This window comes from Scyliorhinus torazame, chromosome 9, assembly GCF_047496885.1.
Source record: "Scyliorhinus torazame isolate Kashiwa2021f chromosome 9, sScyTor2.1, whole genome shotgun sequence".
Lineage (NCBI taxonomy): Eukaryota > Metazoa > Chordata > Chondrichthyes > Carcharhiniformes > Scyliorhinidae > Scyliorhinus > Scyliorhinus torazame.
In genome coordinates, this window is record NC_092715.1 from 164,089,918 (window position 1) to 164,105,847 (window position 15,930).

General features: G+C 45.5%; 1 protein-coding gene across 1 annotated transcript; it reads left to right on the top strand.

Moving 5' to 3' along the window:
• The first annotated feature begins 932 nt into the window (after positions 1–932).
• Positions 933–14,365, top strand: ctsla (cathepsin La). Its single transcript, XM_072516719.1, has 8 exons — positions 933–1,086; positions 1,754–1,877; positions 7,218–7,340; positions 7,659–7,814; positions 7,895–8,119; positions 11,811–11,979; positions 13,527–13,644; positions 13,725–14,365. The coding sequence occupies exons 2-8, from the start codon at positions 1,755–1,757 to the stop codon at positions 13,822–13,824; spliced, it is 1,014 nt and encodes a 337-aa protein (XP_072372820.1). The 5' UTR covers positions 933–1,086; position 1,754; the 3' UTR covers positions 13,825–14,365.
• Positions 14,366–15,930: the final 1,565 nt, after the last annotated feature.

The window sequence follows — 15,930 nt, forward strand, 5'->3', positions numbered from 1 at the left end:
GCGATTCTCCGGCACCCCTGCTATTCTCAGGCCCGGATGGGCCGAGTGGCCAGCCCACAACGGCGGGTTCCCCCCCCCGGCGCCGTCCACACCTGGTCGCTGCCGGCGGGAACAGCGCGGGATCGCTGGGGGGGGGGGGGGGGGAGAGGGCCTGCAGGGGGGGGGGATCCTGCACCGGGGGGGCCCTCAAATGGTGTCTGGCCCGCGATCGGTGCCCACCGATCGTCGGGCCGGCCTCTCTGAAGGAGGACGTCCTTTCTTCCGCAGTCCCGCAAGATCCGTCGGACATCTTCTTGCGGGGCGGTCTCGGAGAGGACGGCAACCCGCGCATGCGCAGGTGACGCCAGTTTTGCGGCGCCGGCCGTGTCATGTATGCGGCGTCGCCTTTACGCGGCGCCAAGGCCTGGTGCGTGTAAATGACGCGGCGCCGCTCCTAGCCCATTATCGGGCCCTGAATCAATCGGGATAGGGGCCGTTTCGCGCCGTCGTGAACCTCGGCTGCGTTCACGATGATGCGAACGCTCTGCCTCCATTTCAAAGAATGCAGCCCATGGTATTTAGTATGACACTGAGCTAGGGTCCAACAAATCTCATGCCCCCCTTTCCTCTGAAGGTGCTGAGCTAAGTTAATGAGACGTCTATTGTCCGTTTTGGCTCTACTCAGAGAGCATAACTTAAGAACTATTTAAGTTACTTCTTAATCAAATAAAGTAAGAAGTAATCAAGTAGTTACTCCTTAATCCAATCTGCATTTTATGCTTGATCAGCATGCACACTCATTCCCCCTGCCCTGGGATCACTGCTGATCACATACCGACAACGCCAGGCTCGGCTCAAGCTCACTCAGTATTGTCATGTGAACTCTGCAGCTCGTGACTGGAATGTGCTTGACGTGTTCGCACGTCCCAGCCAATCGGCGTTGGGATGTACGGTGCGGCCATGACGCGCTCTATAAAAGCAGGAGGCGCTCGCGAGTAATTTGGAAGGTGGCCTGGAGCTTCGGGAGGACAGAGTGAAGAAGAGTGGAGCGCCCCCGCCTTAAATTGCTGCTCCACTAACTCTCCTCAAACCCTTTTACTGAGAAAGGTGAGAAGGTCCTTCTTGCATTTTGATTGAATTGGTCTGAGTTAGCTGTTTGCTCGGATGTTTGAAAATCCGTTTTTCGAAGAGCTGAAAATGGGGGTGGCGGGGGTTGTGATAAAACTGCTAAATAAAACATTTTTGCTAGAAATTCTTCGGCCGCGCTGTGACCTGAACGTATTTAATCGAACATCTTCCAGCCTCTTCCCCTGAAACGCCAGTTCATTTGGCTGTGAAAGCACGTCTTGGTTTGGTACTGCTCTGAATAACACTGATTGCGGGGGGTTCCGGGCGGATTTCCAGCAATCCTGATGAAACGCTGCACTCGGTTTCCAGGCACAGCTTCCATGTGACTCATGGAATTGCTCATTCGGATAATCCGGGGCTGAGAAACCCGGACCTGCAACTAACTAGTTTTATCTTGGTTATAGTGAAAAGATTAACCGATTGAATTCCCTGACAGACGTGGCAAACTACTTTATCCCCTGTTGAACAAACATTCCCGGATTCTTATCGAGCAATTAACCAATCTTAAATGCGTGTTTTTCTTTTCCAGCAGTATATGAGTTTGTATACTCTGACTATAACGTGTGTTTTTATCGGGCTGAGGGAGAGAAAAATGTAAATCTGTGCACTGATTGCAGTCTATTGAACTTTGTTCTTCGTTGCCCAGGATGAAGACTTGCTGTGTAATTTCTTTATGCCTGGTTGGAGTCTTTGCGGCCCCAGGATTAGATCCAGAATTGGATGAGCCCTGGAAGCAGTGGAAAAGCTGGCATCACAAAGGTTATGTGCAGGTAATGTGCTTATGATAAATTGTTGTCTCCTTTTATACTTGTTGGGTGAGTTTCCATCTATGTCAGTCACAAGTGTGATTGTGTCAAAGGTAAAACTATTCCTTCTTGTTTTTCTCAAGTCTGCAGCCTTTGGCATTATGGACCCCACCCTCTTAGCAGTGACTAACCATAGTTGACCAGCTGGGTGGGACTGCTTTCCACCGTTCCTGGCTATCTTTAAAAAAAATAAAAAAATTTAGAGTACCCAATTATTTTTTCTCCGATTTAGTGTGGCCACTCCACCTAACCTGCACATCTTTTGTGTTGTGGGGGTGAAACCCACACAGACATGGGGAGAATGTGCAAACTCCACACGGACAGTGACCCAGGGCTGAGATTCAAACCCGGGGCCTCAGCGCTGCAATCCCAGTGCTAACCACTGTGCCACATGCTGCCCTGTTGTTGGCTATCTAATTGTAACCAGATAATTCTGTTGGCCCCCCTAGGTGAGATCTCAAAACAACATCACCTTAGTTTCCACATTTATGCTAAAGGACACCCAAGTCCATATCACCACCAGCTGTCTCAGCTTCTCACTGTTGGTACTGACTGTTTTGTCGGGCAACAGTGGCAGAGTGGTTAGCACTGCTGTCTCACGGTGCCAAGGTTCCATGTTGAATCCCGGCTCTGGGTCACTGTCCGTATGGAGTTTGTACATTCTCCCCGTGTTTGCGTGGGTTTTGCCCCTACAACCCAAAGATGTGCAAGCTAGGTGGATTGGCCACGCTAAAATTACCCCTTAATTGGAAAAAATGAATTGGGTACTCTAAATGTATTTTTAAAACCGTACTGATTGTTTCTCCAATCATGGGTAGGGTAAGCAGCGTGATCATCCAATTAAATACTGCATTGGGAAAACCAAAGCCATTGTCTTGGGTTCCTGTCGCTAGCTCTGTTCCCTAGCTGCTGACTCCCATCCCTCTGCCTGGCAACTATCTAAGGCAGAACCAGCACCAGACTATGTTCGCATCTGTGACCCTGAGATTAGTTTGTGACCACAACCACAATCTCTTCCACCTCTAGCATCTCGCAACTCCACCCCTGCTTCAGCTAATCTCCAACCTCATCCGTATCTGTGCTTTTGTTACTTCTCGGCTTTACATTCATAGGAACATGAAATTAGGAGCAGATGCAGGCATTTCAACCCTTCGAGCTTGCTCTGCCATTCAATCAGATCATGGCTGATCTCTTCCTGGTCTCAGATCCGCCTCCCCACCTATTGGCCATATCCTGTTAACCTTTTTAAAATCAAGAATATATCTATCGTGTTCTTGAAAACCTTTAATGACTCCGATTTCACTACACTATGGGGCAGCAAGTTCTGCAAATGCAGCACCCTCTGCGAGAAGTAGTTCCTCATCTCCGTTCTAAATTTACCGCATCTCAATCTATATCTGTGACCTCTTGTTCTCGATTTCCCCACAAGAGGAACATTTGGTCTATGTTTACTTTATCGATCCCATTCAGTATTTTATATACCTCGATCAGATCCCCCCCTCATCCTTCTAAACTCCAGTGAGAAAAGCCCAAACTGTTTAACCTCCCCATGCGTCCACCCTTTCATCCCTGGATCTGGTGAACCTTCTCTGAACTGCCTCCAATGCCACCACATCCTTCCTCAAATAAGGAGACCAAAACGGGACAGAATACTCCAGATGTGGTCTCAACACCCTGTATAATTGCAACAATACTTTTATACTTATAATAAATGCTAATATTCCATTTGCCTTTTTAATTACATGCTGTACTTGCGTACCGACTTTCTGCGATTCATGAAGAAAGACACCCAGATCTTTCATCCAGACATATCGTGAATCTGCGTCATCTTACCTTGCTATTTTTTGGGCCAAAATGGATAACCTCATTTATCTACATTAAACCCTAAATTTTGGTCCTGTATCATAGCCAAATCTTATCTCCTCTTCACTGCCTGCTTTCCCACCTATTTTAGTATCATCTGCAAACTTTGTTATATTACACTCTGGCCCTGCTTGTCCCGACATGCAGATCATTTATATAAATTGTGAATAGTTGAGGTCTGAGGACTGACCCCTGCGGCACCCCGCTAATTACCTTTCGCCTGCAAGAAGGACCCATTTATCTCGACCCTCTGCTTTCTGTCAGTCAGCAAATCCTCTATCCAATCTAGTACTCTACCCCCAAATCCCCATTGATCTCACCTTCTGGATCAGTCTTTTATGTGGCACCTTATCAAATACCTTCATCCACAGGTTCCCCATGCTGGTTACGTCCCCAAAGAACTCAGCAAGTTTGTCAAGCATTACTTGCCCATCATAAAACCATCTCACCGTGGTAGATTGCGTTTTGTCTTTCCAAATGTTCAGTCATCTCCTTTAATGATTGAGGTCAAGCTGACTGGTCTATAGTTTGCTACTTTTTGCCTGTCTCTTCCTTTTTTTGAATATGATGTGGAGATGCCGGCGTTGGACTGGGGTGAGCACAGTACGAAGTCTTACAACACCAGGTTAAAGTCCAACAGGTTTGTTTCGATGTCACTAGCTTTCGGAGCGCTGCTCCTTCCTCAGGTGAATGAAGAGGTCTGTTCCAGAAACACATATATAGACAAATTCAAAGATGCCAAACAATGCTAGGAATGCGAGCATGATGCTCCACTTCTCCAGCTTCCACCCTAAACACATTAAAGAAGCCATCCCCTATGGACAAGCGCTCCGTATACACAGGATCTGCTCAGACGAGGAGGAGCGTAACAGACATCTACAGACGTTGAAAGATGCCCTCGTACGAATGGGATATGGCACTCGACTCATCGATCGACAGTTCCAACGTGCCACAGCAAAAAACCGGACCGACCTCCTCAGAAGACAAACATGGGACACAACCGACAGAATACCCTTCGTCGTCCAGTACTTCCCCGGAGCGGAGAAACTACGTCATCTTCTTCACAGCCTTCAACACGTCATTGATGACGATGAACATCTTGCCAAGGTCATCCCCACACCCCTACTACTTGCCTTCAAACAACCGGGCATACCTCAAACGAACCATTGTTTGCAGCAAACTACCCAGTCTTCAGAACAGTGACCACGACACCACACAACCCTGTCATGGCAATCTCTGCAAGACGTGCCAGATCATCGACATGGATACCACTATTACACGTGAAAACACCACCCACCAGGTACACGGCACATACTCGTGCGACTCGGCCAACGTTGTCTACCTCATACGCTGCAGGAAAGGATGTCCCGAAGCGTGGTACATTGGCGAGACCATGCAGACGCTGCGACAACGAATGAACGGACATCGCGCAACAATCACCCAGGCAGAAATGTTCCCTTCCAGTCGGGGAACACTTCAGCAGTCAAGGGCATTCAGCCTCTGATCTCCGGGTAAGCGTTCTCCAAGGCGGCCTTCAGGACCCGCGACAACGCAGAATCGCCGAGCAGAAACTTATAGCCAAGTTCCACACACATGAGTGCGGCCTCAACCGGGACCTGGGATTCATGTCGCATTACATTCATCCCCCACCATCTGGCCTGCGAAATCCTACCAACTGTCCTGGCTTGAGACAATTCACACCTCTTTAACCTGGGGTTACCCCATCTCTGGATCTGTAAAGATTTAATCACCTGCTAATGCTCGCATTCCAAGCATTGTTTGGCATCTTTGAATTTGTCTATATATGTGTTTCTGGAACAGACCTCTTCATTCACCTGAGGAAGGAGCAGCGCTCCGAAAGCTAGTGACATCGAAACAAACCTGTTGGACTTTAACCTGGTGTTGTAAGACTTTGTTTTTTTGAATAGGGGCATCACATTAGCATACTTCAGAATTCCCTGGATTGGAAACATCATAAACGATGCATCCACCACCTCCCTTAATACCCGGTCAGGTCCTGGACACATATCTGCCCTTAATCCCATCAGTTTATCCAATACCTTCTAGTGATGGTCATTGCATCAAGTTCCTCTGCGTTAACTGTAATTCATTATATTCTACTGTGAAGACAGGCAAAAGGCAAAACCCTCCCCTTCTTTCCTCCCCCCCCCCCCCCCCCCCCCCCCCCCGCCCCGCGCGCCTTTTGCTGAACTTGTAGTTCTCCCAATCCGCCAGCTTACCACTAGCTTTTGCAGTATGGTATGCCCTAATGTTTGCCTTTATGCCTTCCTTGACTTCTTTGTTTAGCCATGGAACATTTTTCTCCCTTTTACAATTCCGATTCCTCTCGGGTATATGCTTTAGTGGTATTTACTATCTCCCTGAACATCCGCTTTTTCCTCAACTGTCCTACCTCAATTATCTGTCCCCAGTCTACTTGGGCTAACTCTTCCCTCAGGCCTGTATAATTACCTCCGCCCAACACTGAAACTCTAGTATGGCACTCTGTTTTCTCTCGCTAAATCTGAATTACCGCTGACCAGTCTCCTATTTTACCCTCCATAAATTTGAGATCTTCCAAGGTCCTGTTTGCCCTATCATACCAGTGTTTGCTGACCTATGTTGTCTCCCGATCAAGCATTCTTTAATTCTTCATATCCTTATTTTCAAATCTTTCCAAGACCTGTGCCTCTTTCTCTCTGCCGATCTTCCAACTCCACAACCCTTGTATTTGCGCACTCTGATTCGCACTCTTGTTCTGACCTCATGAACAATGTGATTCTAATAACTCCATCACTGGCTGTGTCTTCAACTGCCAATGTCTAAAGCTCTGACACCTTTCTTGCTTCTACCTTGCTTTCCTCCTTTAAGATATTCCTCAAACCTAGTTCTTAGACCAAATTTGTGTCCACCTACCTTAATATAGAACGTAGAAAAATACAGCACAGCACAGGCCCTTCGGCCCACGATGTTGTGCCGAACCTTTGCCCTAGATTAATCATAAATTATCATAGAATTTACAGTGCAGAAGGAGGCCATTCGGCCCATTGAGTCTGCACCGGCTCTTGGAAAGAACACCCTACCCAAGGTCAATACCTCCACCCAACACTAAGGGCAATTTTGGACACTAAGGGCAATTTATCATGGCCAATCCACCTAACCTGCACATCTTTGGACTGTGGGAGGAAACCAGAGCACCCGGAGGAAACCCACGCAGACACGGGGAGGATGTGCAGACTCCGCACAGACAGTGACCCAAGCCGGAATCGAACCTGGGACCCTGGAGCTGTGAAGCAATTGTGCTATCCACAATGCTACCTCTCTGGCTTTGTGGGGAGCTTTTGCTTATTCCTGTGAAGCACTGTGTGCTGGTTTCTGATAACTGTCTTGTATAAAAACAAGGTGTTGTGGTGGAGATTTTTTTAAGACTGTGTCTTTCAGAAAGAAGAAGGTTGGAGGCGAATGGTGTGGGAAAAGAACCTTCGAAAAATTGAACTTCACAACTTGGAACACTCTCTTGGAAGACATTCATTCAAAATGGGAATGAACCACTTTGGCGACAAGGTGGGTGGTTAAGCATTCTGTTAGAAATGTTCGGGAGGTATGTGCAAATAAATCCGATAGTTACTGTAAAATAAAGCTAATCTTAAATTTGTTAGAGTAATCTAATTATTCTGTAACAAACTTTGAATTGGAAACATAGCTATGTCGGGTATGATTTGTAGACTTGCATCCATTTTTTAAAAAGTGAAGTGTGCTCTTAGTCTATTAAGTAAGTTCACTTTAAGAACCAATAGTGCATGCAGTGCTTTCTCAAACAATAACTGCTGACTCACGTTAATCTGACATTTCTTGAGATAATAGCACATTTTGTACTTGTAGACAAATGAAGAATTTAGACAGCTTATGAATGGATACAAGTTGAAACGAACTGTAAAGAAGGCTCAAGGCTCTTTCTTTTTGGAGCCCAACTTTCTAGAGGTGCCCAGGAAAGTTGATTGGCGTGAACATGGATATGTCACTACAGTTAAAGACCAGGTACATAATTATGAATAATACACAAATACAATTATTCCTACAAACTAAAAGCAATATAATACATTTTATTTTATTTACAGGGGCAATGTGGCTCATGTTGGGCATTTAGTACCACAGGAGCCCTTGAAGGTCAACACTTTAGAAAGACTGGTAAGCTGATCTCACTCAGTGAGCAGAATCTTGTCGATTGTTCTAAACCTGAGGGAAATGAAGGATGTAATGGTGGACTGATGGACCAGGCATTCCAGTATGTGCGAGATAATGGTGGAATTGACTCTGAGGAATCCTATCCTTATCTTGGAACGGTAATTTGAAACTTGCAATTTGCCAACTTCTTTCCAGTTTGACTGTTTGGCGTATTCTTTTCTTAAAATTATTAAATTGTCAGTTTATACAAACAACAGTAAACTTAAAGAAAACAATATGCTAATCTACACAACCCTGCCCTCCCCTTTGAAACAAACCTTTGCTTGCACTATCCCTCTCTAGCAGCTAACTGACTAATTCCTTGGAATACAATATTAACGGTTACCTACTCCAGTACAACCCATCAATTGACCCCCTCATGGTGTGCTTGTCCTTTTCGAGAACCCAGCCAGGTGCAAAGTTAGCCCCCCCCTCCCGCACCCTTTTTTTCTTTTTTAAATTTCGAGTACCCAATTATTTTTTTCCCCAATTTTAAGGGGCAATTTAGCGTGGCCAATCCACCTAACCTGCACATCTTTGGGTTGTGGGGGTGAAACCCACGCAGACACGGGGAGAATGTGCGAACTCCACACAGACAGTTTTGATTTGGATTTTGTTTATTGTCAAGTATTTTTCTGCGAGCAGCTCAACAGATCATTGTACATGAAAATAAAATAAATACATAATAGGGCTACACCATGTAACTACATACGCATACATGGGTGTAGTGTTGGAGGTCAGTCCATAAGCAGGCCATTTAGGAGTCTGGTAACAGCGGGGAAGAAGCTGTTTTTGAGTCTGTTCGTGTGTGTTCTCAGACTTTTGTATCTCCTGCCCGATGGAAGAAACTGTTCTTGCGTTTTCTCAGACTTTTGTATCTCCTGCCCGATGGAAGAATGAGTAAGTCGGGTGGGAGGGGTCTTTGATTATGCTGCCCGATTTTCCCCAGGCAGAGGGAGGTGTAGATGGAGTCAATGGATGGGAGGCAGGTTTGTGTGACGGACTGGGCAGTGTTCACTCTCTCTGAAGTTTCTTGCGGTCTCGGGCGGCGCAGTTGCCATACCAGGCTGTGATGCAGCCAGATAGGCTGCTTTCTATGGTGCATCTGTAAAAGTTGGTACGATTTAATGTGGACATGCCGAATTTCCTTCGATTCCTGAGGAAGTAAAGGTGCAGTTGTGCTTTCTTGGTGGTAGTGTCGATGTGGGTGGACCAGGACAGATTTTTGGAGATGTATACCCCTAGGGGTTTGAAGCTGCTAACCATCTCTACCTCTGCCCCGTTGTTGCTGACAGGGGTGTGTACAGTACTCTGCTTCCTGAAGTCCATGACCAGCTCTTTAGTTTTGCTGGCATTGAGGGATAGATTGTTGCTGCACCACTCCACTAGGTTCTCAAACACCCTCCTGTACTCGTTGTTATTCGAGATCCGGCCCACTATTGCCGTATCATCAGCAGACTTGTAGATGGAGTTGGAACCACATTTTGTAACGCAGTCGTGTGTGTACAGGGGTATAGTAGGGGGCTAAGTACACAGACTTGCGGTATTGAGGACTATTGTGGAGGAGGTGTTGTTTATTCTTACTGATTGTGGTCTGTGGGTCAGAAAGTCGAAGATCCAGTTGCAGAGTGAGGAACCAAGTCCTAGGTTTTGGAGCTTTGATATGAGCTTGGCTGGGATTATGGTGGAGCTGTAGTCAAATCGGATGCTGATATAGGAGTCCTTGTTGTCGAGATGCTCTAGGGATGAGTTGCGGTGGTATGCGAATTGCAGTGGATCAAGACGTTCTGGGAGGATTGAGGTGAGACGCTTCATGACCAACCTCTCGAAGCACTTCATTATGACTGAAGTCAGGGCCACCGGACGGTAGTCATTGAGGCAAGTTGCCTGGTTCTTCTTTGGCACTGGTATGATGGTGGTCTTGAAGCAGGTTGAGTGGTCGAGAGGAGTAGGGACAGGTGAAAGATGTCCACGAACACATCTGCCAGCTGGTCCGCACAGGCTCGGAGTGCACGACCAGGAATACCGTCCGGACCCGTCGCCTTCTGAGGGTTCACTTTTTTGGAAGGCTGATCTGACTTTGGAAGCTGGGTATGGGTGTTATGGGCTGCTGGGGCACTCGACAGTGGATCGTTGGTTTCCTGCTGGAACCGAGCATAGAATGCATTGAGTTCATTGGGGAGGGGTGCGCTGCAGCTGGAAATACTGCTCTGCTTCACTTTGTAGCCCACAACTGCCGAGAGTCTGTAACACTAGTCTGTGACTAGCTTGGTCTGATATTCTCTCTTGGCATCTCCGATGGCTTTGCAGAGGTCGTACCTGGATTTATTGTCTGCTCAATTGTTCGCCTCAGACCTGTCCTTCAGTTAGGGAGTCGATCTCGCGATTGAGCCATGGTTTCCGGCTGGGGAATGTACGTACTGCTTTCTTTGCAACACAGTCGACCACACATTTGCTGATGAAGTCTGTGACGGTGGTGGCATACTCATTTAAGTTGGTCGCAGCGTTCCTAAATATGGACCAGTCCACTCTCTAAGCAGTCACGCAGGAGCTCTTCTGTTTCCTTGGACCAGCACTGCATGACCTTCTTAGCTGGATTCTCCCGCTTGAGTTTCTGCTTGTATGCCGGGAGTAGAAGCACCGTCTTATGGTCTGATTTTCCAAGTGCAGTCGTGGGGGGGCGGGGGGAACGGTAGGCGCCCTTTGATTTTTGAGTAGCAGTGGTGAAGAGTGTTGTTGCCCCTGGTGGGACAGGCGATGTGCTGGTGGAATTTTGGCAGTACACTGAGGTTGGCCTTGTTGAAGTATCCAGCCACGATGAACAAGGCCTCTGGGTGTTTCGGTACATAGTTGTTTATAACTGTGTACAGTTTGTCCAGTGACCCAGGGCTGGGATTCAAACCCAGATCCTCGGTGTTCTCCTTGTTGAACGCTGCTTCTGTGCCAGCTCGGTCCCTATACCTTGGTAAATCTGCACTGTTTGTGTGCTTCCCAGTAAATATTGTGGTTCTTCTTGGCCCTCTCCAGGACCCGCTCCTTCCTCTGAAAACTGGAAGTGAATAATCACTGCCCTCATTTGGCCATAGCTTTCAGTGCTCTCGGATTGGGCCCAGTCGTGACCTTGAAAGACTCCTTCAACTTTTCCTTGCCGATCTAACTGTCTGTCCATGTAGAAATAGATAGACTCTTGAACCACTGCAAGTCCACTTAGAATTGCAGAAGGAGGCCGTTAGGCCCATCGAGTCTGTACCGGCTCTTCGAAAGAGCACCCTACCCAATCCCACACCTCCACCCTATCCCTGTAACCCCACCCAACACAGGGCAATTTTGGACACTTAAGGGCAATTTTAGCATGACCAATCCACCTAACCTGCACATCTTTGGACTGTGGGAACACCCGGAGGAAACCCACACGCACACTGGGAGAACGGGCAGACATCCGCACAGACAGTGAACCAAGCCGGGAATCGAACCTGGGACCCCGGAGCTGTGAAGCAATTGTGCTAACCACTCTGCTACCGTGCTGCCCCGGTCCATCTGCTTCCCGAACACCTAGCTCCAGTGCCATCACCACGGCATAGTGTCTCGACTGTGGTGGGCGCAGCCATCGCCACCATCTTCGCTCCCACAGATTCCCTCGCAAGACTACCAGTCTGGGATTTCTTTCCTGTGGGCTTTTTCAATGAGACTTTCGACATCGCTCCGTCGACTAACCATTATTATTGTAGGGTTTTTTTCTCATTGTAAACAACTGGTCGTTTGAATCACTGAATTTATTTGATACTAAAAGTACTACTTTTTCTATTCCAGGATGATCATCCTTGTCACTATGATCCCATATACAATGCTGCTAATGATACTGGGTTTGTAGATATTCCCAGTGGTAAAGAGAGAGCCATGATGAAAGCTGTTGCTGCTGTTGGACCAGTTTCTGTAGCCATTGATGCGAGCCACCAAACATTCCAATTCTATGAATCTGGTAAGGATCTGTTGAGCACTTGTCATTTGTAGATTGTGACTGCTGAAAGACATCACCTAGATTATATGCATCAGGGTTTATCTGCCACAGAAAACAACACTACAGATGCTAGAATTTAAAATAAAAACATCTGAAATTAAAATAATGCTGGAAATGCACAGGTCTGGCAGCAGCTGAGAGAGGGAGAGTCTCACTCTACTCTCTCACCAGTATCTGCCTATCTGTACCCTTTGGGTATTCTACAATTTTTAAGTAGCTTACAGTGGGGAGCGAGCAAGCGTACACTAGCAGAAGATGATTGTTTTTTTTCCTTGGGTTGACTTGGACTCCAAACAAAATCTGGTGTTGTTCATGGAATCATAGTGCAGTAAGGGGCCGAAGGCCATTCGGCCCCTATCTAGGCCAATCCCCCACCCTATCCCCGTAATCCCACTCGGGGCAATTTAGCGCAGCCAGTCCACTGAACCTGCAATCTTTGGATTGTGGGCGGAAACCGGAGCACCTGGAGGAAACCCATGCAGACACAGGAGAATGTGGAAACTCTGCAGTTACCGGAGATCAGAATCAAACCTGTATCTTTGGTGCTGTGAGGCAGCAATGCAAATCACTGTGATGCCATGCCGTCCATCTTAGTTGGATGATGCTTGGATTAAATTTTTGAATGCCCAGAAATTAAGGTTTTTCGGAAGGAAGTAGATTTTTCTCATTTTTAGCTTTGAATTCAATGGGAGTTGATGGGCAGGAAAGAAGTGGGTTTTCCTTTGTGGAAATAATACTTGCCTTGGCCGCATCCATGTGAATGGCTTGAATTTTGTTTTAAGACACGCCCAGAACGGCAGTGGTAAGTAATTCCCACACCTCTCTTGTCCTTTCTGTGGGGCTGATGAATAATTAGGTGTATTGTAGCTGCTGAGGAACTCTAGTACCTTCCTTTTTGGTCCAGGCGTTAGACCAGTTCCAAGTGCTGCACTGACCATTTTTGTAATCAACATACAAACTAGGAGCAGGTGTAGGCCACTTGAGCCTTCTTTGTCATACAATAAGGTTATAGCTGACCTGATTGTAATCTCAGCCCCACATTTCTGCCTACTTTCACTCCTTGTTAATCTTTCACTCCTTGATAATCTGCTCTTAATTTTAAAAATACGTAAGATTCTGCTTCCTTTTGAGGAAGAGTTTAACCACCCTGTCAATACCCCTCAGGATTTTAAATGTTTCAAATCATGTCACCTCTTGCTCTTCTAAACTCTTAGTGAAACAAACTGAACCTCTGTAACCTTCCCTCATACGGCGACCCACCCATTCCTGGTATTAGTCTGGTAAACCTGTGAACCACTCGTCTTCCTTAATAAGGAGACAAATGCTGTACACAATACTCCGGATGTGGTCTCACCAGTACTTTGGGGCAGCTGAATTTACTTTTAAACAAACATGGTTTTAGGCAAAATGGACATGGAAAATGAAACTGATAACTGAACAAAAAACTATATAGTCTTCCATGATTGTGATAGTTTGTTTTATGTTGAACCATTTTTGTCTATTGAAAGGTATCTACTATGAAGCTGACTGTAGCTCCACAGATCTGGACCATGGTGTACTAGTAGTAGGATATGGCTTTGAAAAGGAAGATGTGGATGGAAAGAAATATTGGATTGTTAAAAACAGGTACTTATTCAATAAGTTTCAATTTTAACTCTTATCTTGTGTGGACATTTTTTACAATACTATTTCTTCTTTTTTCTCAGCTGGAGTGACCAGTGGGGTGACCAAGGATATGTAATGATGGCCAGAGATAGACACAACAATTGTGGGATTGCCACAGCATCCAGTTACCCTCTAGTATAACGGTTAAATTGCCTGATTCAAAAAGTGTGCCACGGTACTCTGACCTGCATGGTCCCTCTGGACATGGAGGTGTTCTGTCATTCCCTGCAGGACTTGAGTTTTCCTTTTATCAGAAGCTGTTCTGGTATTGCTGCTTGGGTTCTGTTGTCAAACTAGCAAAATCACAATTGATCTAAAACCTGGTTTGGATGGCCTAGTAGTTGTAACTACATAGATGTTGTTCTAAGCAACATTAAATATTGTTAGCTGTGAACTAGTATTTTAATGTTATCATACTTTTTTTAAATGAGCTGTTTTATGAAGTACTTGATGCCAAATTGATTTCTTCTACAGTAATAAGAAATGGTTCTACTTAACGGAGTATTTTGCTTTACTGGTTTTAAACGGTGTAATTGCTGTGCAATACACTCACTTTTATGTTCACTCTTGTTATCATATACTTCCAAATCTACACCATGAGTAACTGTCATGACTCAAATGTATTATTCATGCTTAAGGAATAATAAATATAACCAGTGGGATTTTTGATCCATAACAAAAACATTCTTGTGCACGTACTATTGTGACTGCCTTGCAAATCTTTGCTCTCCATCGTTGTTTGCTTTGTTACATCTTGTCTAGTTGCAACGGTACAGAACAGCTGATTTGTCACACAGCATGCTGTCTAAGCTGGTGTGCGCTATTGTGGTGTACGCTGTTGTTTACCATGACAGCTCTTCCAATTAGAATACCCTTTTGATTTCCAATATTTAAAAAAAAATAAAAAAAATTAGACTTTCCAATTAAGGGCAATTTAGTGCGGCCAATCTACCTATCCTGTATATCTTTGGGCTGTGGGGGCGAAACCCACGCAAACACTGGGAGAATGTGCAAACGCCACACGGACAGTGACCCAGAATCCGGATCGAACCTGGGACCTCGGCGCTGTGAGGCAGCAATGCTAACCACTGCGCCACCATGCTGCCCCTTGCTTTCCAATATTATCCTTTTCAAATTGCACCGAGCTAGATCACTGTCAGCAACATAGCTTGCACATTTTATGAGAAGATTTATTTTTCCTGAATTTAGGTTTATTTCTAATTTGAGATGTTCTTTTGTTCTAGAATTTCATCCATTTATCAAAGCCCCTTCATTTCTTGGTGTGTCAAGCTAATTGAGTTCTATACTCTAATTGCCATTTGTTTTAATTACAGTAGCCCGTACAATTGTGGTGAAGCCCAGCAAGCCATTAACATGTTATAGCTAGGTTTTAATTACCACTGTCTCTAGAATCCTTAACCTTCATTTCTGATCTTGCTTTCATATTTCTATTATTACATTTATTTGGTCTTCAACTTCATCCAATTTGCTGTTTTCTGTCTGACCAGAACCAGCTACTTATCCATTACTAGCAAATAATGGAGGAAAATTAGAATTGGGCATGACAAGTTGCATGATTGGCCATGATAATGAATGGTGGAACAGGCTCCACTGGCTGCTTGGCCTGCTCCTATTTTCTAAGTTGTCTTCAATTCAATTACTGACTTCTGAAGTGACTTCCATTAATGTCTTTTGATACCAGTGCAGTGACTCTCAGATTATTGGTCATGACTGATCCTCCCTAAAGCTATGAATTCCTTCAATGAACTTGGACCGGTTTCCAGTTGTTCACTAAACTGTCCCTACTAGTGAGTGGATTTTAGCAATAACTCTATGACTGATCACTTTGTTACTTGCTCATTATAAAGTTCAACAAGTTAACCTGCCGCCTTGTACACCTGTGTTGCCTAGCTTTGGTCAAGCAAGTACTGGAAACTTATGCATAAGCCACATAAGGACCTACCCTCTTAAGTCTGTATAGACCATTGCAGAACAAGGTTTTGGGTTCCATAGTCTAGCGTTTTCAAAATATTTTTATTTACTCCAGCACCTACTAAGATGCTCACAGAGGCAGGAAATTTACAAATAGAAGTAGATTCTCTGCCACTCAATATAGTTATTACTGAATTTGACCCTCAACTCTAATAACCTACTCCATATCCTTTTTTGATTCCTTCAGTTCTTAAACTCCTCATTCTCTGACTTGTATGCTTATTGCCTGAGCATTCACACCCCTATCGGGTGGAT

Excerpts from the sequence above, each read along its gene's own strand:
- ctsla (XM_072516719.1), top strand. The coding sequence starts at position 1,755 with ATGAAGACTTGCTGTGTAATTTCTTTATGCCTGGTTGGAGTCTTTGCG. Across the intron at positions 8,120-11,810 it reads CCTATCCTTATCTTGGAACG|GATGATCATCCTTGTCACTA; the intron begins GTAATTTGAAAC and ends TTTCTATTCCAG. Across the intron at positions 11,980-13,526 it reads ATTCCAATTCTATGAATCTG|GTATCTACTATGAAGCTGAC; the intron begins GTAAGGATCTGT and ends GTCTATTGAAAG.